Genomic DNA, 21,673 nt, shown 5'->3' with positions numbered 1-21,673 from the left:
GCTGTATTGCCATGACAGCAGAGCTGCTGCCAGCATGAGCTGTCTACCTATATAGCTGTGGTAGACAGCTGCTTTTATCAAGGACATTGCGCATGTTCAAAGCATCAGTAGCATGTTGGAATTGTGCGATGTACTCAACGAGCAATGCCCAGGATATAGAGTGAACAAGGTGCAAGTGCGTGCAACAGTATCATGAATGCTTGAGAGCTGGAATTTCTCAACAGCGCAGTGCTGGCTTTCGCCTAGCCATGTTGTTCATCAAGGTTGCACCTGCTTTGAGCAGCCAGGCAAGGTTTTCATGGCATGTTGTGCTTTGCCGTGCGATTGGTACCTGATGTTCATTTGTGTTGCATTCTGCATTCAGTAAAAGTGTGCGAAAGAGCACCCTTGACAGCTCAAGAGGAGATTCCCATACAGAGTGTTAGAAGGGTCAAGGTTGCTCCAAGCACAATGTTGTGATTGCAGATGAGGTGTTATGATGACACCTGGCCTTGAAACCAGTGAGATGTTTGCTTGGTGTGATAAAGTGGGGCCTGGACTTGCTTTGTTCATGTGATGTAATTCCACATCTTTATGAGCGGTGGCCATGTCTGAACCCATATATCCCATGCCATCCCTCATATACCATTGGATACCAGAACATCACAGGGTGTACAAGAAGCCTGGACATATTGTTGTGCTGGGCACGTGTGCAGACTGCAAGTGCAATTTGAAGCATTTGTTGCCGGTGCTCTGGCAAAGACCGTGCCTGCAGCAGATTTCGACGGCCGCACAGCTTTGTAGCACCCTTGACTAAATGCACAGCATCGAATTTTGTAAAGGAAGCTGGCGGTGACATGTTTTGGCCATCTTATCATCTGGCTGAGTCATCCAGGTGCATGTCGCACAAGGCCCCACTTGGCAGATTTGACTAACCAGCGTGACAGCTCTGCAACAGCTGCTGCTTGCTGAGACCATACAGATGGTGCCTTCCTGTACCTTTCTCCTAATCAGCAAAACAATTGCTGGAAAGATCTTTTGTGTTGCAATTGGTCCTTTCTCAGCCTGTGCCAGCGTCGACAAACGACATTTCGGCTTCGTCATCATCGGGTCTCAGCGCTCGCCAGCCTCATCGAAGGAAAGGATCCGCAGCAACTCGCTCTGCTATTCCGGTGATTTGTATCTCTGGCTTCGATGGCTCTGAACAAGGTCCTGGCGTGTCTTTCCCTGGTCCTGTTTGCGGTCTCCTCGGGTGCGTGACTCTCCTTAGTGCGTGAATGTTCTCCCTACAACTTATTGGGAAGTTGCGAGATAGTCGTTGGATGTGCCAGTGTAACCGCGCTGAGCTTTTCTGACACGATCGAGCCGTGAGAGAACGTTTCGAAAGATGCCATCGAACATTTCATGCATGAGCTCTCAAACATACTTGCTTGCGTTTGGTCTGGGTGTCGAGGAAGCCCCCTCTTTACCCCAGACATATCAACAGACGTCTTTGCATCTCGAATTTCAAGCTGCAGTTTGACAACAAGGCTTAAACAATGGTGTCTCATGTGCAGGACCACCCATTGGCGCTTCAGCAGAGATCAGGTAATGTCAGCACTAAACCCACTTAACACCTTGAAGTTCAGCGAATTGCCTGCATCAGGGGAGGATCCGTTGCATGTTGATGTTTCTTTCATCTGCTGCCTTTCTAGACACCTTCGCAGCTTCAAGCTCGACGAGGCTGACTCCTTGTCGCTTTGACCCGCAGTGAAGTTGTGGACGTCAATTATGTGAGTGCTCATTCCCAATCACCATGACAAATCACACGTGACAAATATCCTCAATTTGATGTGTCGACTACTGGTGAAGGGACCGCCTGCTTCAGCACCATATCTGAAAAAGCATGCTGGCAGGGATTCAGACACATTATGCCATGCAGATGCAGGATGGCATCTGGTGCAATCTTTGGTGCTCAAGACTTTGCATGCATCATGGCTGGTCCGGCTCTAAAGGTAACTGGGTGTTTGCTAATGTGCAGGGGATCTCAAACCCCTGCGAGTGGGTCGAAGAAGTGATTGGAGGAATTCCTGCAGACAGAATTGCCTTTGACAGCCAAGGTACCGTCTCCAGCTCTCCAGCGCACTTCCCATGAGAGATGCACCTGCATGCGCAGTATAATTTGGTAGTTTGAAGCATGCACACACTCATGCATGGGCATGCAGACGCTCCATGCCATCCATCATGCCTGACATGTTGACATGCAGCTGTCCTGCTGGTAAACAGAAAGTAATTGGCCACCCTCACTAAGTGAGGGTAACCCCCATCGCACGCCCCATGAGACATGCGCCTGCATGTGAATCATCCATGACAGCCCTTCCGGCTGTTGTTGGCATGGGGAAGTGCATGTTCTGTCTGGCCAATTGCTACCATGCACCAAAGTAAAATGCAGGAGAATGCGATTGGGCACTTCAGCCACCACATGCCATTCCATGAATCTTGCCATGATGAAATACAGCTGTCCTGCTTGTACTTTACCAGGGAGCAACTGGTCTGTATGCTCCATGTTGCTGGGAATGGTGTCTTGTGTGCAGGGGTTGCTGCCCTCTCCATTTATATGATGCTTCTAACTGGGTGAAATTGATTTTCACTAAGTAATGCATCTTGGGCTGTGACTGCAGGTTGCCGCAAGCTGTTGAGCTCTGCTGTAGAGGATTCTGCGGCCTTCGAAGAGAACTGGGAGCACACCCGCCCGGCACTGACCTCGCCAGGTGGACCTGCAAAACCCACTCTCCCTGATTATTGCACGCTCACTCACAACCAATAAATCTTGCTGGATGCTCCTTAAAAGTTGACAGTGGGTGTGAGACCCATAGACGTGTCACCAGAACTGTTTTTTCCAATGTTTACATGTCATGCTGGGCGCTGACATTGAGTCCTGAAGTCTGGCATGGGATGAGCCCTAACCTGGCTGGAAGCTATGTGGTGTAATTGACTGATAGAGTGACTGTACATGATGACCCAGTGACCTTGCATGTGCTGGCATGCAGGCGCTCGCCGCCTGGCCGACTGGAGGCGTGGCAGCCGCTTCAATGGCGGCGGCTCTTCCGCAGCTGCGGCAGCCGCCGCAGCTGCCGCAGGTATGTTTCTGACCACTGCTTCTGCTGTCGTCATGGCTGTCGTCATGGCATATTCTGCGGCCCTGGCTGGCGGGGGGCGGTTTAAATACGGAGCATTGTGCCCACAGTTAGTTTGGTCGGTATTGGATCTGGCGAGTCCAACAAGGGGTCGGATTGTGGCAGCCTTTAACTGCAGCTTGTGTGCAGGGCGCACTTTGCCTCTTGGCAGGACAAGTGTATTGGTAATAATTATACAAGGTGAAAGGCATGGCATTGAAGGATCGCTCATGTGCAAGCAGGGAGGAACTCGGCAGCGGCGGCTGCGGCTGCGGCGGCTGCCTGTCGTGGGCGTAAGCTGACAGAGCACGAGCATGAGTCAGCCTCAGCAGGTGTGCAACTGCCCCTGACTCTTGCGAGAGAGAGAGAGAGAGAGAGAGAGAGAGAGAGAAAGAGAGAAAGAGAGAGAGAGAGAGAGAGAGCCATTCTGGAAATCAAAAAGCATTTGTAAGACTCCCAGATCAGGATGGTTGACAAAGGCATTTTAAATCATGCGCAGGATGTAAGAGGCAGTGTCCAGGATAATGCAGGATTCAGTAGTGCTGATTCTGCTGCACAGGCATCTGTTAAACTCCTAGGATCAGGATGGTTGACCAAGGCAATTTGTGAATGCGCCTGCCTCTTGAGGCAGTACCAAGGACAAATGCAGCAATCAGTAGTGCTGGCGTTGTTTTGCTGTACAGGTGGCCGCAAGCTGGCCGACTGGTGGGGAGGAGGCTTCAACCGCTTTGGTGGCAGCTCGTCCGCTGCCGCCGCTGCAGCTGCGGCAGCCGCAGGTGTGAGTATATACTTTTGTGGTGTGGACATGCATCCGGCAGTGGACACCCTAAGCCAGCACCCCCTGGAAACACTTGGCAGTAATCAGAAGGAACTAGCCTTTCCTTCACGGCAGGAAGCTCATAAGAAGATATCTTAGCGGGCTTGAGAGGCCAATGCATTGTTACTTCTGCGGTTCAAGGCCTTAGGCCTTTGGTAATTTTGGATAGAAAGCTTTGTATACGTGCCTTCATGCTGTAACTGAAGTAGAACAAAATTAGAATTGAGAGGAACAGTGCCAACTGCAGCAATTACACGGGGATGCTGTGCTGCCAGGGAGGAACTCGGCAGCTGCAGCGGCGGCTGCCGCAGCAGCTTCCCGGGGCCGCAAGCTGGCGGAGTGGGACCACGGCAGCTCAGCAGCAGGTAACCTCTAGGTTCACTTTGGCAGCAAGGTTCTCAGAAGCATGGATTGCCATTTGTAACATTTGTTCAATCAGGCTTGCGGCCAACTGATGTACGGTGCTTATGGAACTCACTGCAGGAGATAGGATAAACAGTGAGTCAAATTTGTGCTGTGGTTGCCGAATATTGTACACAAGCCTATGATTGCCATTGCAATGCATGCATTGGTGAAAAAGTTCCCGCGTGGGCTGAGCAAGTGCTAGGAACTTGAACAATTATTGATTCCCGCTCCTGTAGTTGAATTGATGAAAATATTTGCCGTGTGGGGTGAGCAGGTGCTCGCAAGCTGAACGACTGGGGCGGCGGCCGCTTTGGCGGCGGCGGCCGCTTTGGCGGCGGCAGCCGCTTTGGTGGCGGCGGCGGAGGCGGCTCCGCGGCAGCAGCTTCCAGCGCAGCTGCCGCTGGTGGTGGTGCGAACAGTTCCTCTTGTTTACTGCAAATTATTCAACGCGCTTTCCCTGCCAGAGGCAAGGTGCGACTGTAGACAAGGTGCATGTAAAGGCTGCCAAAATCAAGCAGGACTTGCCAGATCCAAGCAAGGCCCAAACAACCGTGGGCACGGTGCTCAGTATTTGAATTGCCCCCCAGCAGCCAGGGCCGAAGGACCAAGTATCACTTCACTTTGTTAATATGGTAATCTTCCATCAAGGCAAACTGCTAGCAATCATAAACAGCAGCCATGAGTTCAGCAGTCTGCTGGCAGCAGTGCTCTCTCCGGGAGGAGGAGCTGTGACTGCTAGATTTGCTGCAGCGAACTGAGCTGGGACTGTCCTTACACTGGTGCATCATTATTTTTATAGAGGGGCAAGCAAGTCAGAAGGACAACAAAAAGAAAGGCCTGGCAGTTGGGGTTCATCCCTCTACTTAGTGTGTTCCAGGGCGCTCGATGAAGGTCCCCAGAGGGGCAAGGGATGTTGAGAGCCCTGAATGCACTCAATCACCTTTTGCTCTGCACACAGGAGGCCGGGACGGGGGTTCAGCCGCGGCCGCAGCTGCGGCAGCTGCCGCCGCCGGGCGCAACTCTGCCGCCGCCGCTGCAGCCGCAGCCGCCGCGGCGGGGTGAGCGATTATTACCCCTTGTGGCTGCAGCCCTGCCAAGGGGGTCAAGAAGAGCAACAATGCAATCACCGCCCATTGCATGCAAGGAAGAGAACGGGACATGGTCCGCTTGTGTGGTGCTGTACTTGGAGTGTTGAAGTCCTGCAGAAGCTCTGAGCTGCCCAAAATCTGGAATTATGCGCAATCCCTCTCAGCGGTGCACTGCTGAATTTTGAACAGGGGATGTTTGAATTTTGTGTTCCTAACTGCATTTGCAAATCTGTGGAGTAATCCTGCCTGTGTGTTGATGCTGTGACTTTGCCCTGATGCTTAGGCATGAAGAGCACCCTTGACGAAGTGAATGATGCCCTGCTCGATTGAAGCAGGGTGTCTTCAAAGTTGGGTCAAGGTTGCTCTCTTAGCTATTGATTGAATGCTGATGTGCTTCCAATGAAGCTGAATATTGCTTGGCTTGCAAAAATCCTGCCATTGCAAGCACGTGCTGTTGCGTATGAGACACTACCCTGGATGTAAACGCTTGTGAAAAATGACAGACGCTCCCTGGTCTTCTCCGGTGTTGATGCATTGCATGGTCACATGGCACTTCTCAAGCAGGGTATAAGCAGCTGTTGGCAGCATGCAGTAAGGCAGCACACTTTCTGCAGTCTTATCCTGGTTTTCTGCAATACTAATCCTTGTCCAAATCTGCATTTTATTGTCTTGCATGCCAGTAAAATGCGTGATGACCTGCCTCTCACAACAGGCTCCTTTGGCTTGGGAAAGAACAGCTGCCAAGTTTCTGCATGCACACATGCATGCAATCTACTAGAGCCTGGTACAAGTAAGATGGCTCTCACATATGTCGTGGCAGGAGAGGGCTTGCTTCATGTTCCTCATCATGAGAGAGTCACCAGGGGGCCATAATTACGACTCTATAGTAGTGGTTGTGCCACTCAAACTCTCCGATGTTCTGTTTGGGAGTTGCTTCGGAAATTACTGTCTATGCATCACCTGGCTGCATTATGCATGCGCCAGATGGTGGCACGGCGCTGCCCGGGCGCTGTTCGCCCATTACCTCATTTTCGATCCCGGACAGCTGCCCCCTTTCTCGGTCGCTATAAAAGGCGACCTGCTCCTCTCACCACATAAAACTTTCAAGTCTTCTATGCTTTCTTGCCTTCGCTTACAGCTGAGCACATCCGTTCAGAGTTTCTGTGCTCGAGGCTGTGCCGACTCCGTCTCTGACCTCCTCGCCTGAGCTCGACTCCAGTCGCCGACGTCAACATGGTTGCTCTCCGACACCTGATGCTCTTCGGCCTTCTCGCCCTGCTAGCAGGTCTGTCCTCTCTTCCTGGCTCCCTGCCTGTCCGGCCCAGACAATGAGCGTCTAAGGTTGGCAAAACCATGCTCTCGGAACACTTTCCGAGAGCGCCTGAACCAAAGCTGCTGGGCACTGTCATGCCAAAAGGGCATCCGAAGTGTTCAATACCTAAAGGATTTCAGCTTGCCTTGCTGCTCTGGTTGTCCTTGCCGGCAAAGAATGCCTGATCTTGTTTCAGGTTCCGGTTTCGGAATTCAGCGGAGTAGACGAAGTGCCATGCACGTCAGGGTGTGGTTCTTAAGTACAGCACAACTTCTTTCCTTATTTCTTCCTTTGTGGTGCTCAGGCGCCTGCGCAGCTCAGGGAAGCCGCAGGCTGCTCCGTGACAATGACTCCGTCCAGGGCTCGAACGGCAATAACGGTGGCAACAATGGCGGCTTTGGCACCGATAACATATTCCAGGGCCTGGGAAACGGCTTCAAGGGCTCTGACACCTCCTTCCAGGGCTTCAACAACAACTGGCAGACACCCGAAGGCAACTTTCAGGGCGGCAACTGGTTCCAGCCCATGATGAACACCATGCCCACAGGTGACTTCCTTGGCTGTGTTTGTCGGGCATTCTGCAGCAACAGCAGAGACTGCTTTGCACCTGAAGTCATCCGCTGTGGTGTCCTGACTCTGCAAACTGTGGGGCTTCTCTTGCTGAGATCTTGATTCTTTCACAGCAATGTGTTGCTTTGCGCTCTGGTTCTGCCTTGGCAATGGGTAATATTATCGCTGTACGGTATTTTGCAGACAAGGAGGGAGCGGCTGCAGCAGCAGCTGCCGCAGCCGCAGCCGGGGGCCAGGGCGCAGCCGCAGTGGCAGCAGCAGCCGCCGCAGCAGGAGGTGCGCACCTCTCACTGTGTTTCTCTTGCCACATTCATGCATTCTTGCCAGTCAGTCAGTAAGGTGACATTGCTCCCAGCCGAATAAGGGCTGATCAAATGCCCCACTCTGATGCCTGTGCTGCAAGCAACCTATGCTGCAGAAGATGCTGCTGTCAAATAATGTCAGTCCAATATATTTCTACAACTTGCCGAATGTGCATCCGCAGGTCAGGGAAGTGCGGCAGCAGCCGCCGCCGCCGCCGCAGCTGCAGCTTCTGGTACGTGTGATCTTTTTTGCATGGATATCAAACTGCTTCTCGTATCTGCAACAGGCAGAAGCACAGGTTGCTGTGCCCGAGGGTATTGTCAGATTCTTGCTAAACCAAGGTTTCTCGTGTGCAGGCACTGGTGGAGCCGCGGCCGCCGCGGCAGCAGCAGCGGCTGCAGGAAACAATGGCGCGGCTGCAGCCGCAGCCGCCGCTGCAGCAGCCAGCCAGATGGGCAACAGTGAGCGCATCTGCATTTGAATGCTCTATACCATGATTGTCACTGGTGCAAGGGCTGCTGTCGATACTTAAAGCTACAAGGATCTCTTGATGTGGTGTAAGACATGCATTCTGCATTCCTTTTTGCAAAAAGCCCACCTCTGAAGCCCATTGTTGTATTGGACTGCAGGTGCTAACGGAGCGGCAGCGGCAGCAGCAGCCGCCGCCGCGGCAGGGGGCAACGGCGCAGCGGCCGTCGCGGCGGCTGCGGCCGCGGCAGGAGGCGCCGGGAGCGGAGCCGCGGCAGCCGCCGCCACTGCAGCAGCTGCAGGTACAACCAGTTTCCCCCCCTTGCCATATTTTGCATTATTCACTGCTTGACATGCTTAGCCCGAGGCGGTCAATATGTCGGTTCAAAGCATCAGCTGCTCTGCATAAAAATTACCAATGCGCCTTGATCACCTGGTGCTTGCAGCATGTAAAAGGCATGTTCTTACCAACAGAACACATTTTTGCTGAATTCATTGCAGGCCAGAATGGAGCCGCTGCAGCTGCGGCCGCGGCAGCAGCAGCCGGCGGGAGCAGGCGCAAGCTGCTCCGCGACAATGAATCCAACCAGGGCTTCAGTGGCAACAATGGTGGCAGCGGCGGCTTCAACACCTTCAACTTCCCGGACACCTCCTTCAGGGGCTCCAACAACGACAGACAGACATCCAATGGCAACACCCAGGGCAGCGACTGGTTTAAGGCCATGTGGAACACCATGCCCACAGGTGAGCGCCCTCTGACAGATATAGCTGTCAATTTCAAACTCGAGTGCTGCACTGTTGTTAGCACGTTGTTGTCAGCACTGTTGTAAGAAGATGCCACCGAGTACTCCAAAATGAAGTGATGGACTGACTATACACTGCTCAAGCCTGCTGCCCTACCTGTTCTGTGCTGGCATGGGTGCGCTTACAGAGCAGTGTCTGGTGATATCTGCAGACAAGGAGGGGGCGGCCGCAGCCGCAGCCGCCGCGGCCGCTGCCGGGGGACAGGACGCAGCCGCAGTGGCAGCAGCAGCCGCTGCAGCAGGAGGTGCGCTCAAATTAAATGCTCTTTCCTTCCTTTTGGCTGTGACACTGGCTAATTCTGAGTATTTGCATGCAAGCCCCTGTACCGCTAAAGCCTGCCATTCTGGACGCATGCAAAAAATCTGGAATTGCAAGGGGATCTTGAAAATCTTCCTGGCGGCGTCCTGCAACTATCAGCATTTGCTGCATCGGTGTCAGCAGACCGCCTTGACTGAATCCTGAGATGTGTATCTGCAGGCCGGAAAAGCGCGGCAGCCGCCGCAGCCGCCGCCGCTGCAGCTTCCGGTGAGTTTGTTCATGCACCATTCAAGGACAACTGATTACTCAGGCGTCCATGTGCTGACAAGGAGCAGAGCCTAGACTCAAGTTTTCCCATAAGTCGGCAATAGCTGAAGGACTTGGTTTCCCTTGGGATGCTTATTGGTGTTCTTCTCACCTGCAGGCAACGGCGCAGCTGCGGCCGCAGCGGCAGCAGCGACTGCAGGAAACAACGGTGCTGCAGCGGCCGCTGCAGCCGCTGCAGCTGCCGGCCAGATGGGCAACGGTGAGCTTCCTGGGCATCTGACAAGGAGACGACATGCAGGCTCATGTTCTGACTACATCAACTACATTGAATATAAGAAGCCCATTGTCTTCATTCAGGCATGATAATGCATGTGCGTGAGGGGTGCTCTCACAGTGGTTTTGAAAGGGAAAGAAAGTCCTGAAGAACATCAGGGACGTATCCAAATAAACGTGTGATAGTCCTTGCTGTGGCATGCTGCAGGCGCAAATGGAGCGGCAGCGGCAGCAGCAGCCGCCGCTGCGGCAGGAGGCAACGGCGCAGCGGCCGTCGCGGCGGCTGCGGCCGCGGCCGGAGGCGCCGGGAGCGGAGCCGCGGCAGCCGCCGCCGCCGCAGCAGCGGCAGGCCAGAACGGAGCCGCCGCAGCTGCGGCCGCCGCCGCTGCAGCCACTGGTACGCACATATCTTGTTAGAGGGAAAAAAATCCCCACCCTTATCCTTACAAACCTGGCAGCAGCAGGTGCTCCATTGCTGTTGCCTGGTCAGCTTGAGGAAGGTACTCTGGTTCCTGCAGCTGTCACTGAGATCTTGAGTGCTCCTTTTAATGTGGATTGCACTGCTTGCAGGCAGGAATGGCACCGCCGCAGCTGCTGCTGCGGCCGCGGCAGGAGGACGCTAGACGTGGAGCAGACTGCGCTCAAGTGCGTGAAGAGTTCAATTTTAAGAGAGGAGGAAACAATGAACTGTCGTTTGGACTGTAATGCGGCCGGTTTCAGTCAGTTACAGACGCTTGCTCGTTTTGAAGGTAGCGCACAGCGCATTGAATTAGAACAGCTCTATGTGAGAGGCTTGCCATTTGCTTAGACTGTGCAGACTGAACGCATGCAACAACCTTGGCAGGACATGTATTGCTCATTGTTCCCAGAAGTTGTCTTTGGTTTCAGACTGTATTTGATTTCCTTTCCGGCTATTCTTGTTCAATAATGTAACTTCTGGTCAGTACTCGGTGTAATGCATTTTATCTGCTCATATCCTAGCCTGAAGCCAAGACCATCAATATCGCTGTGGCCTTTTCTTATTCTGATCAATACACTGCGCATGCATGCATGCATGCATGTATTGACCCAGTCATGTAGCATTGCGCTGAGACGTACACAGCATCCTTTGAATAGTTTCAGGCCACGAGGAGCTCAGCATTTGCCTGCACTTCGACTCTCCACGGCTCAAAACATTAAAGCCAGTGCAGCCTAGGATCTCCAGGGAACATGACACTCTCTTACGGCACTTAGAACGCAAGAATTGAATCCCTGCTTGGACAGCCGCAAGAATTGGCAATGTGCAGAGGACACCTTTGTACGTCCAAGCACCTGCCAGAGAGCCAGTGGTTGCTGTTAATCTTCGCCCAATGAATTATGAATTAATTGAACTATTCAGAGAGCCAGCAGCCTCCTGCATCTGCCTCTGGTGCCCTCCAGAGACAATACGCTCCCTCTGAGATGCAACGTCGACATGCCACACAAGTCTGTGCCATGTTTACTATCGGAATACCAACTGCCCTGCAGTGGCTTGAAATCTTCCTGCACTCTACCATGCCAGCACCATAAGCTGGACATCACAGCGGCGGCTCAAACGATGGGTACACCTGAAAAGAGTTTTTCCACGAGGAATGACATGGAAAAGTAATTGCCTCTGACTCACGCGCACATGCTGAGCCAGGTTCCAGCTGCCGCTGGCTCCGGGTTCCATTTGCCTGACTCATCCGATGCATGGCACCGATCTGTCATGCCACTCGACTTAAATGAAAAGGCGATTTAAAACATAAAGACTTGAATCCCACTGCACCAAAACGCGTTTTACTTCCTGACGCTTGCCGTTCAGCGTGCTTGAGAGGGTCCGATCAGGCTACCGTTCGGACGAGCCGTCAGCGTTCACGACTGGCAAACCCAGCGCCGTCCTGTCTTCGTCTCTCCTCCTTCTTGGAAATTCTAAAAGCATGGAGCCGTCGAATGCTCGACTCTTGCCCTTCTTTGGGCTCCTTCTGTTGATGGCAGGTGCGTTCAGAGACGACCGGTCCTGCACCATTATCGATCGCTGCTGACGCTGCAACGCAGTCGTCCTGCAGCTGCCTAGATGTTCTTCTCGCTTTCGTGGCCCTGACAGGCGTCGCAGCTTCGAAATTTAGTTTGGACAGGTCTGAAAAATTAAGGACGAGCTTTACAAAGTTTTCACGTTATTCTGAAACTGCCACCAGGCATCGCAGCAGGATCGGTCGGAGAGCGTCCGCCCGTGTTGGAGCCTTTCCAAGCGGTGGATTTCATGGGTTGTGGGGCAATTGTCATGGAGCCTGCCAGGCTTGCAGGTGAGAAACAGTCGGCAGACAGCAGTCCTGCTCATTCTGAAGCGTGTGAGAAGTCCTTTCTGCTTGCATGTGCCTCTTGAGACTAGGTTCAAGAACTTCAATGGAGAGTCAAAAAGCCCGGTTGTGCATTCGAAGAAGGCTTTCATCTTCAGCTGCTTCATGTGTGGCCCATGGCGCAAACGTCAGTACACGCATGATTGCCTGGTAGTGACATGTTGCACATGGGCCAAATATGAAGGCAGCTCTCTGAGAAAAGGCTTTCAGAAAAGCGTGTGCCTGTTGTGCTCAGCTACAAGCTGATGAGCAGCAGAGAGCTTGCATGCATTGGCCAATATTTAATTGCTCAGGCAGGTTCACTATGAATGACATGGCTCTTGTGGCCATGAAAATTTGAAGCAATTCAAAAGCCTTCACTTATTGTTACATTTCAGAGACCTTTGGGAGCCAGCTGAGGCTCGTTGGTCTTGTGGGCAGTCTGTCACTGCCCATCTTCAAATCATAAATTTCTAATGTGTCTGCATTCTGTTCATAAATTTGGCAATACTGATACTGTTCTGGCCCAAAATTGTATGCAAACAAGGTGGTGCAGAACCAAATAGCTCCATGTACTTCACTGTTGACGTGGCAAATAACAGCCGTCATCTGGACTGCACCACATGTGAGCAAATTCTAATAATTGAACTTCAAATTTGAATTTTGGATTCGCAGGCGGCCGCAAGATGCTGCAGGGCCCAGGGGCGAATCAGGGCTCCCAGGGGTCATTTCAAGGCAACCGGGGCGGCGGCTCTCTTTCCGCCAACCCCGGCAGTGCAGGTACCAGCCAGCCTCAGAGAAGCGCTGTCATGAGCCAACCTGAAAGAAGCATAAGCCAGCCTGAGAGGACCGCTGTCATGAGTCAGCCTGAAAGGAGGGAAGTTACAAACCAGGGAGGCAACAATCCCTTCTTTGGAGGCCTTCCCGCTCGCACCATTATGCCTGCCGGCACAGGTCCTACTGTGATGGAATATTCTCTTAACATGATTTTATTGTTGATTTCTGCCAAATTTTCAGAGTTATACTGCGAGGCAGCCCTTTCTCCTTATTGTCGGCCCTCGCCCTGCTTTAATGTTGAAATCAGCATTACATTTTCTCTAATGTGTTTTGATGGCATGCCGGGTGCTGACTCTGAGCACCAGAGTCAGGCACCTGGTCAGCCCTGAGTTGGGTTGGTAAGACATGCCGCATGGCTGCAGACGCACCTTGCCTCTGGCAGGAACACCGTGTATGAATATTATTAGAATTTCGAGTATGTGAGTGAGTGATGACTGATTGACTGCCAAGCAGGCATTACTGGGGGAAACCCTGCCGCCACCGGTGGGAACCCTGCCGCCACCGGGGGGAACCCTGCCGCCATCGGGGAGAACCCTTCGCAGCTGAGGGGCCCAACCAATCCCACCACCACCGGCGGCACAACGATGCCCAGTGGAGCCACAGGTTGGTCCTTCAACCCCTGCCTCTTTCAATTTTTAGCCTGCATTGACTGGCTAAATTCCTAGCTAGAAAGTGAGCCTGGTCATTTGCATATTATGGGCACTCTTGCAGGCTTCTTTCTGCAGATTGCACTTTGAATGTGACCTAGGCGTTTTGACATGCACAGGGGGGCCCACAGGGGGAACCACTGGGGGAACCTCTGGCACCACTGCAGGGGGGACCACAGCCGGAGGCACACAGGGCCAGCGGGGTGGCACTGCCGGCGCCGGAACTGCTGGTGGCACTACCGGGGGAACCCAAGGCAGAGGTAGCCAACCACTTGTCCTCTAGAATGGCATCACCATTTATATGACGGGCCTGATAGATAACCTCATCTCATCATCTCTGCTAACCCTGCCGAGCCAACATCTGCGTTGCCCCAAGGACACAGTCTCATGCTTGGCGCAGCAATAAAAAGAATTTGAGAATTGGAGAGTGTGAGCTGGCACCCAGCTGTGAAATGCCTTGTTACAAATGCTGCTGATAACTTCATGATGGAAAGGTGTGGTGTACTGAATATTTTCCTGAATGCAGATCCCGGCGCGGCAGCGGCAGCGGCGGCGGCTGCGGCCGCAGCGTCCGGCAAGGATGCAGCAGCTGTTGCGGCAGCTGCAGCGGCAGCTGCCGGCGGCGGAGGCAACGCAGCCGCAGCAGCGGCGGCTGCAGCAGCCTCTTCTGGCGTGTCCTTCCTTGGCCTATCTATTCCCCATGCATACAAGTCTGCCATTGCACTCTGTCTCCTTCCACTCTAGATGTTCCTCAGCATCAAATATTATATGCATTCGCATGCAGGCAAGAACGGCGCTGCAGCAGCGGCGGCTGCAGCAGCTGCGGCCAGCGGCTCAGGCGGTGAGTCATTTCAGCCCATAATGCATCCTCGTGTCATTATTATATTTATTATTACACGCTTTTCCTGCCAGAAGCAAGGTGCGTGTGCAGTAAAGGCTGCCAAAATCCTACCCCTTGATGGACTCGCCAGATCCAAGCAAGACCCACTCAACCGGTGAGCACGGTGCTCGGTATTTATACCGCCCCCCGCCAGCCTCGTGTCATGTCAACTATAAAGTCACCTGTTCAAATTATGCTAGAACTCATGTAGACAAATTGTCAGCTACGGCGCGACATCTTTTTCTCAATTACAAGTCCAGGCCAAAGACAGAGGACATCCATTCACACGGACTCAGAAGGCTTCCATGAGGTTGAGAATGTATCTAAACGGCAGCGTGAGGTCCCAATCTACTGAACCGTGCGCCGTACTATAACAAACTGACCCCTGTGCACATGCAGGCGGCAACGGCGCAGCCGCGGCCGCAGCGGCATCCGCGGCGGCCTCCGGACAAGGTGCAGCGGCAGTCGCAGCAGCTGCCGCAGCGGCCGGCGGAGGCAACAGCGCGGCAGCTGCCGCTGCAGCAGCGGCAGCATCCTCCGGTGCGGCACATTTCCATGAACCTTATCTCACTTGCAATTTTGCTGTCCTCAGAGCCATCTCACTCCCCCAAAACGTGGCAAATCTGTGTGAAGTTCGACTGCAATGCAGCAACGTGATGTGATGCATGGCTTGCGTTACCGGAAACCTCGCTGGCACCTCTGTCTACACATGTGGCAAAGTTTGTGAGTAACTTGGTGGGCATGCAAAATGATGATGTCATGCATGGCTTGCAGTGCTACACCCCTCAGTGGCATCAGGAGACAGAGCTCTGTTTTCACAAACATGGTCAGATTTGTGTTGAACTTGGTTGCAATGCAGTGCCATAGTGTCATGCATGGCTTGTGGTTGATGCGCAGGCCAGAACGGAGCGGCTGCCGCGGCGGCTGCAGCGGCTGCGGCGGCTGCCGGTGGCGGCGGCGGGGGCACAGCTGGCGCCAGCGGGGCCGGTGCTTCTGGCGGCGGTGGTAAACTCCCCCTTGCCCTGAGCTCAAGTCCCAGGTTCCTGATGACTGTTTGAAATGTCAGAAAAGCTTTCAAGCAGCACCACTGACACAAATCTCTCATGCTGACCTTCAATCCTGAATCCTGAAGATACTGGCAGCTGCGTGCTGCACGTCAAGGCATGTTGCTATTAAACAGGCAGTGCATGCGATGCACATGGTACCATAGTATGAAGTACTCCCCCCCACAGTAATTCACAGATCTCCAAAGCTCGCAGTTCTTCCCAGTTTTAAACGCAGGAGGCTGGATGGCAAGATTAATGGCAGCAGGCATTGCGGGACATGAGAGGGCCAAGGTGATGTATGCATGTGTCAGGTGGTGAGGGCGCCGCGGCGGCAGCAGCAGCAGCAGCCGCAGCATCTGGCAACAGCGCTGCAGCCGTCGCAGCCGCTGCAGCCGCAGCCGGAGGCGGCAACAGCGCGGCAGCGGCAGCAGCAGCCGCCGCAGCCTCGTCTGGTGAGTTACAGCCCCGGAGCTGTTTCCCAAGGGTTTTGATCGCATTGTTGCCCACCAGTAAGGGTCTTGTAGACCACGTTGAAGGAAGAGAACGGAGGAAAGCCGACCATAGAAGCCTCATAAGCTGGTTGTAACGATATCAGTCTCTTGATCGTGATGCGCTTGCGCAACAAGGGCAGCTTACATCACACTTATGCTGCAACAGCATGCATGTGTCTGTGGCATGACTACTTTATTGAACAGCATCATTGAAAAACAGAGAGCCACCCGACTGTGGTCTCAGGATGCTTTGCAGATACCGGTTTGGGCTTATTCTGTGTCTCCATCTGATATCCGTACACGGTATATCTGAGAGGGGCGTTGTTTTTGCTTTGTTCAGGCAAAGACGGTGGCGCGGCAGCCGCTGCAGCGGCAGCAGCCGTGGCCTCTGGCGGTGCGTTTCACCCTTTCTCACTCTCTTGAGGTTACTAATTAAGCAACGGTTGTCGTTGGCAATGCCAATCTCACAGCTTGTTTATCATACAAGTATACCTGTTTTCAATGTCAGATCAACAGTCCTGCATGCAGCCAGATGGCGCAATGAAAGCACAAGAGGTTGGAGCATGCCTGTGACTTGACATGTAGGAATCGTATTTACTGGCAGCAGAGTCAAAAGTTCCTGTGATTGGCAGGTCGCGGCGGCAATGAGGCCGCCGCAGCAGCTGCTGCAGCGGCAGCAGCAGCTTCCGGAAACAGCGCGGCCGCAGCAGCCGCCGCCGCAGCCGCAGCAGGAGGTAATTGTTTTACATTCCCTTGCGCTTAATGTCTTTGCCCTTCTGCTTCATCAAGAAAACTGACCCGCTTGATTTCCATTACATCTTGATCAAGTCCGTGGGCTCTGTTGGACTCTGTTGCTGGCAGCAATGATCTTGAGTGGGCTTTGTGTGCAGGCGGCAACAGCGCGGCAGCTGCAGCAGCCGCCGCAGCAGCTGCCTCAGGTGTTTCTGTTTTCCTGAGACAGTGGTTTGAGCCTTCCATTGTTGAAGCCACTGTGGTAGTGTACAATCGGAGCAGAGTCGATGCATGCACCTCCTGAATTTGACGTCTCTGTGCAGTTTCCCATACAAAAACGTGTGTTTTGTTTGTTCAGAGTACCCTAAAGTGGCTTGATTTATTTCCCTGGGTATGTTTTTACTCGGAGGTTTTGATGTGTCAGGCAAGGGACCATGGGATGCAGCGGCGGCTGCAGCGGCAGCAGCTTCATCTGCAACTGGGCGCTGAATGCTCAGAAGACTTCCTTGACAAGACCAAGGAGCCTTCTTGAAGTCCAGAGGAATAAGGAAGTTGTGGAAAGGGACACTGCTGAACTGCAAGCTGTGACTCGCTTCTGACGATACTGAAAACTGCTTGCAGAATGCTGCCAAGCTGGTGTGGATTTCAATCAGGCCCTTTTTCATTTTGAGGTTCACAAGAAGAAACAACACCAGGCAATACTTGATCTGCTTACACAAAGCTCGGCATGTCACACACGGATATTGCCATGCTTGATTTGAGCCATGATTGTGTTGATGAGTCACCCAGCTTGCAAGACATGATCAGTAGGATTCCTTTGTTTGATTGTGACTGGGTGCTACATGCACTATTGATGCCAATGATGAGCTTGCCTTACTTTGCTGCTGACATTGTTGAAGAGCCTTGCTTGCTGCCTTGCAGTTGACGTAACATCTGTAACACATGAAAATGTTGCTGATCCTCCTGTAGAGTCCCATGCATGCGCTGCCAGAAGCTGATTGCAACACGAGCTTGCACCTGTCAAATCTTGAAGCTTTTCTTTGCTGTCACGTGCAAGTGCTGACCAAGCATCCAGATGGAGCTATTTCAAAGGTCACTGCATGTCCGCGTGCCAGCTGACAATCTCAGCATAACTTGAAGATCTTCTCCCAAAGCTGAGAGAACTCAAAGTGCAATATCGCAAAAACAAAGCCCAAATCTGCCGCAGCCATACTGCCTTCAGAAGTGGCAGGTCAAAGTCATCGCCTGTGTCGAACTCGGCACTTTCCGACACAAACTCGAGTGGATTCGCCTTCCATTGCAATTGAAAGCATGGCGTCACTCTCTCCTCGGTTGCTGCCCTTCCTGGGGCTTCTCCTGCTCACGGCAGGTGTGCTTTTGGAAGGACTGCTTTTACACAATAAGCGCCGGTTTCTCGCCGTTTTGACCACCACCGAGGCCACCGCATTGCACAAATATCGATCTGAGGATCATGCTTGTATCGAACAAAATTTGTTCTGTGCAGGTTTGGCAGCAGCATCGTTCGCAACCGACGATCCGTCGCTGAGCACGTTGGATCATGGCCTCCTCGGTCGGCTGGGCGACAAAGAGAGCACCCTCCAGCATGCTTATCAACCAGGTGCACAGCCAACATGAATCTTGCTCAACCTATAAGTTAGCTAACGTGTTTTGAAAATCTGGAATCAGGCAGAGGCATTTGTGACACATGCATGCCATCTGGGCATGTAGCAGAGTAATTCTGCACAAAGGTGCTTGCTTTGGCCACTCGATGAACTTGTGTTATCTCCGCAGAAGAGCTATAGCTAGCTAGCGCCAGAGCCATCATCAGACTGAAGTCATGTCAAATTCCATGCATGCCAACTGCCTGCGATGCATGGCATGCTTATTGCAAGCTCTCAGCTCAGAGCAGCAGCAAGTGCATGTCCTCGGACAGCAGGACTGCACCCATTGTTTAAGCCATTGCTGGATGCCATTGTATGTTTGCACACGAAAGATGCATGCGCTGCATGACATCTGAAGGCTGATGGCAGGCTCAAAAGTCTGAGCAGCAGCATGCACATGTCTCAAGCTGCAGGACTGCGCCAGAGATCCCACAGCAGCCACTGAGTTAGCCAGAAGCCGATGTAAGGTGATTATTGGGTGACTGATCATCATTGTGTGTGTGCATGTGCATGTGCATTTGCAGGCGCCCGCAAGCTTCTGCAAGGAAACCCAGAGGGTCAGCGCGGTGAACGCCAAGGGGGCAACAACCCGTTTCAGGGAGGCCAAGGCTTCAAACCTCGACAAAACAATCCTTCTGGCACCACTGGAGCAACTGGCACAACTGGCACAACAGGCGCCACCGGGACACCTGGAGGCACCGGCCAGGGTAGGTCCTTCTGCATGCATGTGCATAAAGGCGCTTTTTCCAAGAAAGAGGGCTAAGGTGACAGAGCTAGGGACCTGGCATGCTAAGCAGCTGCAGACTGGCCTGCAAGATGTGTCATTTTGGCTGAGTGAAAGATACCTTTTGCCATGACACATGCACACACCCCAGGTTGCAGGGTCAAGGAGCGAGCGATGCACATCTGTCGATAAGATATTGGGGCACTGTCTAAGCTGTATCAGATTGCAGGTTGTTACCCTTGATAGGACAGGTGAATGAGTGTCACTGTGTCTTGCTTCAGGCGGAGGAGGCGGTAACTCCGCCGCAGCCGCAGCAGCCGCCGCCGCAGCGGCAGCTTCCGGCAACAGCGCTGCAGCAGTCGCAGCCGCAGCCGCATCTGGTGCGCTCAGGCTATTGAAATATTCTATGCTGCCTATGGCATAGCTACCTATTTCAGTTTGCACATTGTTGAGGATCTAGAAGCGCACATGCGTTGCCTTTGGATTTGGCAGCGTTGTCAAATTATGACTGTTCTACAGGTCCTTGCACCTAGGGGTGTCTAAGGGAAGTATGTTATGTTTATAAGACATCCATTGCACCCAAGAAGCATGTGCTCATGTTACCTGCTTTGTGCCTGTGTAAGCGTTGTGGCACAGACTTTGTGATTGGCATTTGTTGAGACATACTGAAATGTCTGTCTTTCAAAAAGCTTGCGTTCCCTGTTGTGCGGCGCACCATCCGGACAGTAGTAAAATCTGTAAATCAGTGACAGACGTTGTCCAGACGAAATTCCCTGTAAATGTGGGCTGCATTCCTGTGCAGGCAAGAATGGCGCAGCGGCAGCAGCGGCAGCAGCGGCCGCTGCAGCTGCAGCATCTCCCGGCGGTATGATCGTTTCTGCTCGTGTCCTTTATTTCTGTTCCATGCTGCAAAAATCAGTATTCTACAGGCGCTTGGAAAGTTGAAAGATGAAAGTTGTTGGAGCGCATACATGAAACCTCTTGAGCGAGCCGCGCTGCATTGCATGGAAGGAGCACAGATTGTGCAGCACAAGAGCCGTTGAATATAAAACGCATCAGCACCCAGGGGCTCCGCTGGCAGCATCAGTCTTTTCAGCTGAAGTCCACCGTACTCAGCTCGAGTCCACTTAGCTAAGGTCCACTCAGCGAAGGTCCAGTCAGCTGCAGTATACTCAGCGTAGACTGCAGCTCAGTAGACTTCAAAGGGCGTGTAAGGTTTGGGGTGCGAGGCAGGTGCCTGTGTGCATGGTGCAGGCCAGAACAGTGGTGAGGCTGCTGCTGCAGCAGCCGCAGCAGCGGCCGCAGCAAACGGCCAGAGCGCCGCCGCCGCAGCTGCAGCAGCCGCCGCCGCGGGAGGTACGCCCGTCAACAGATCACCCCCGCATCTCGGGATTATTCATTCCTCTGTTTGGCTCCTGTGGCAGTGATCACCTTCCCTTTTTGCATTGTGCACTCCTCCTGGCGGCTATACTTGCAGTGTGGGACAAGGTGATGGCACGGTGATGATTTGCTTTTGAGGCTCCGCATTCTGTGGCCATCATGCTTGCATGACTGCCCGTCCCTGTCTTGTGCTTTGGGTGGATTAGTAAACGCTGGACCCTCTTGTGACGCAGGGTCCAACAGCGCCGCAGCAGCCGCAGCAGCAGCAGCTGCTGCGCAAGGCATGCCCCAAATGTAATTGCAGGCACTTGAACTGCCGGTTGTTGTTTAAGTGTCATTTGTGGTGCATGGCGTTTCTCACTGTTGATCTCGTGTCTGGCCACATGACTCCTACCAGACTTTGGCTGACATTACTCCTGTGGCTCTTCAGCATGCTACTGAAAGAGGGGCTCATGTGGCATCACTGCTTACTTTAAGTCGGCCACAACTTTCTGCAGGCAAGGATGCGGCCGCAGCTGCAGCAGCGGCTGCAGCCGCCGCCGCAGGGCGCGGATAGCTCTGAGTAGTGTCAAGGAAACACTCCAATCCTTTTGGGAGTGGAGACAGCTGCAGCCTCTTTGCTGTCTTTCACAGATACCACTGCAGGAGGTGGAGCACAGAGGCAGGACACATGATAAATTGTGGAGCTCCTCTTCAGACTGGGCAAGAAAGTTACGAGTTACGTTGAGAACCTGAAGCTTTACATTGAAGCCCGCTGGGGTGATCCTTTTGCATTTTGCAACTGTGTGAATTCCCAACGTGTTGGATTACTGCCTGGACTTCAAGGTGTGAACTTGAAGCAAAAGGCTATGCAATCCCCAAAATATCAATAAAATGAGTGGTGGCATAGCCTCGGCTGCACCTTGTCTTGTGACTGCATTTTGATTTCGTAATGTTAAATCGCTGGCTGCAGAGAAGCTCTCACAGGACCTTGTGGGGTCAAGGTTTCAAAGTGGCGGTGATTGCATACTGTAGTACACAGTGCCCTTGAGCAACTATCCTGCAGAGATTGTTCTAAGACCTTGTCTTGAGTAGTGTCATAGCCTTGGCTGTGGCTCATCACATTGATGCATATTGCTGCTCTGGTGGGATGGCTCGAGTGGGTGCTTAGGGAGTATTTGGGCTAGGCTTTCTGAGAAACGATACACTGCATGCTGCATTAGATAGTCCCATTGCATATGCATGTCATGCACAGGGTTTG

The 21,673-nt window shown here is 53.0% G+C and overlaps 3 protein-coding genes across 3 annotated transcripts; all 3 read left to right on the top strand.

Annotated features, from left to right (window-relative positions):
* Positions 1 to 1,173: 1,173 nt before the first annotated feature.
* COCSUDRAFT_44318 (hypothetical protein) lies at positions 1,174 to 5,418 on the top strand (the record flags this gene model as incomplete). The annotated part of the gene is made up of 11 exons (XM_005644402.1): positions 1,174 to 1,231; positions 1,536 to 1,566; positions 1,730 to 1,751; positions 2,000 to 2,078; positions 2,640 to 2,729; positions 3,009 to 3,098; positions 3,377 to 3,466; positions 3,818 to 3,910; positions 4,227 to 4,316; positions 4,631 to 4,765; positions 5,315 to 5,418. The coding sequence occupies 11 exons, from the start codon at positions 1,174 to 1,176 to the stop codon at positions 5,416 to 5,418; spliced, it is 882 nt and encodes a 293-aa protein (XP_005644459.1).
* Positions 5,419 to 6,677: 1,259 nt separating this feature from the next.
* On the top strand, positions 6,678 to 17,200 carry COCSUDRAFT_44317 (hypothetical protein; the record flags this gene model as incomplete). Its single annotated transcript, XM_005644401.1, has 24 exons — positions 6,678 to 6,729; positions 7,061 to 7,320; positions 7,510 to 7,602; positions 7,811 to 7,861; positions 7,986 to 8,090; positions 8,259 to 8,399; positions 9,053 to 9,145; positions 9,379 to 9,426; positions 9,584 to 9,685; positions 9,908 to 10,096; positions 10,270 to 10,344; positions 11,804 to 11,834; positions 12,711 to 12,815; positions 13,326 to 13,475; positions 13,639 to 13,779; positions 14,046 to 14,191; positions 14,304 to 14,360; positions 14,799 to 14,939; positions 15,297 to 15,404; positions 15,757 to 15,897; positions 16,277 to 16,330; positions 16,569 to 16,670; positions 16,827 to 16,874; positions 17,093 to 17,200. 24 exons carry the CDS (start codon positions 6,678 to 6,680, stop codon positions 17,198 to 17,200), a joined length of 2,541 nt encoding a protein of 846 aa, XP_005644458.1.
* A 779-nt stretch (positions 17,201 to 17,979) lies between these two features.
* COCSUDRAFT_44316 (hypothetical protein) lies at positions 17,980 to 20,989 on the top strand (the record flags this gene model as incomplete). The annotated part of the gene is made up of 8 exons (XM_005644400.1): positions 17,980 to 18,037; positions 18,173 to 18,286; positions 18,854 to 19,056; positions 19,335 to 19,433; positions 19,856 to 19,918; positions 20,308 to 20,409; positions 20,667 to 20,727; positions 20,931 to 20,989. 8 exons carry the CDS (start codon positions 17,980 to 17,982, stop codon positions 20,987 to 20,989), a joined length of 759 nt encoding a protein of 252 aa, XP_005644457.1.
* Between the last annotated feature and the right edge of the window lie 684 nt (positions 20,990 to 21,673).

Source organism: Coccomyxa subellipsoidea, assembly GCF_000258705.1.
Source record: "Coccomyxa subellipsoidea C-169, whole genome shotgun sequence".
NCBI classification, from domain to species: domain Eukaryota; kingdom Viridiplantae; phylum Chlorophyta; class Trebouxiophyceae; family Coccomyxaceae; genus Coccomyxa; species Coccomyxa subellipsoidea.
This window is presented reverse-complemented; position numbering and strand designations above follow the sequence as displayed.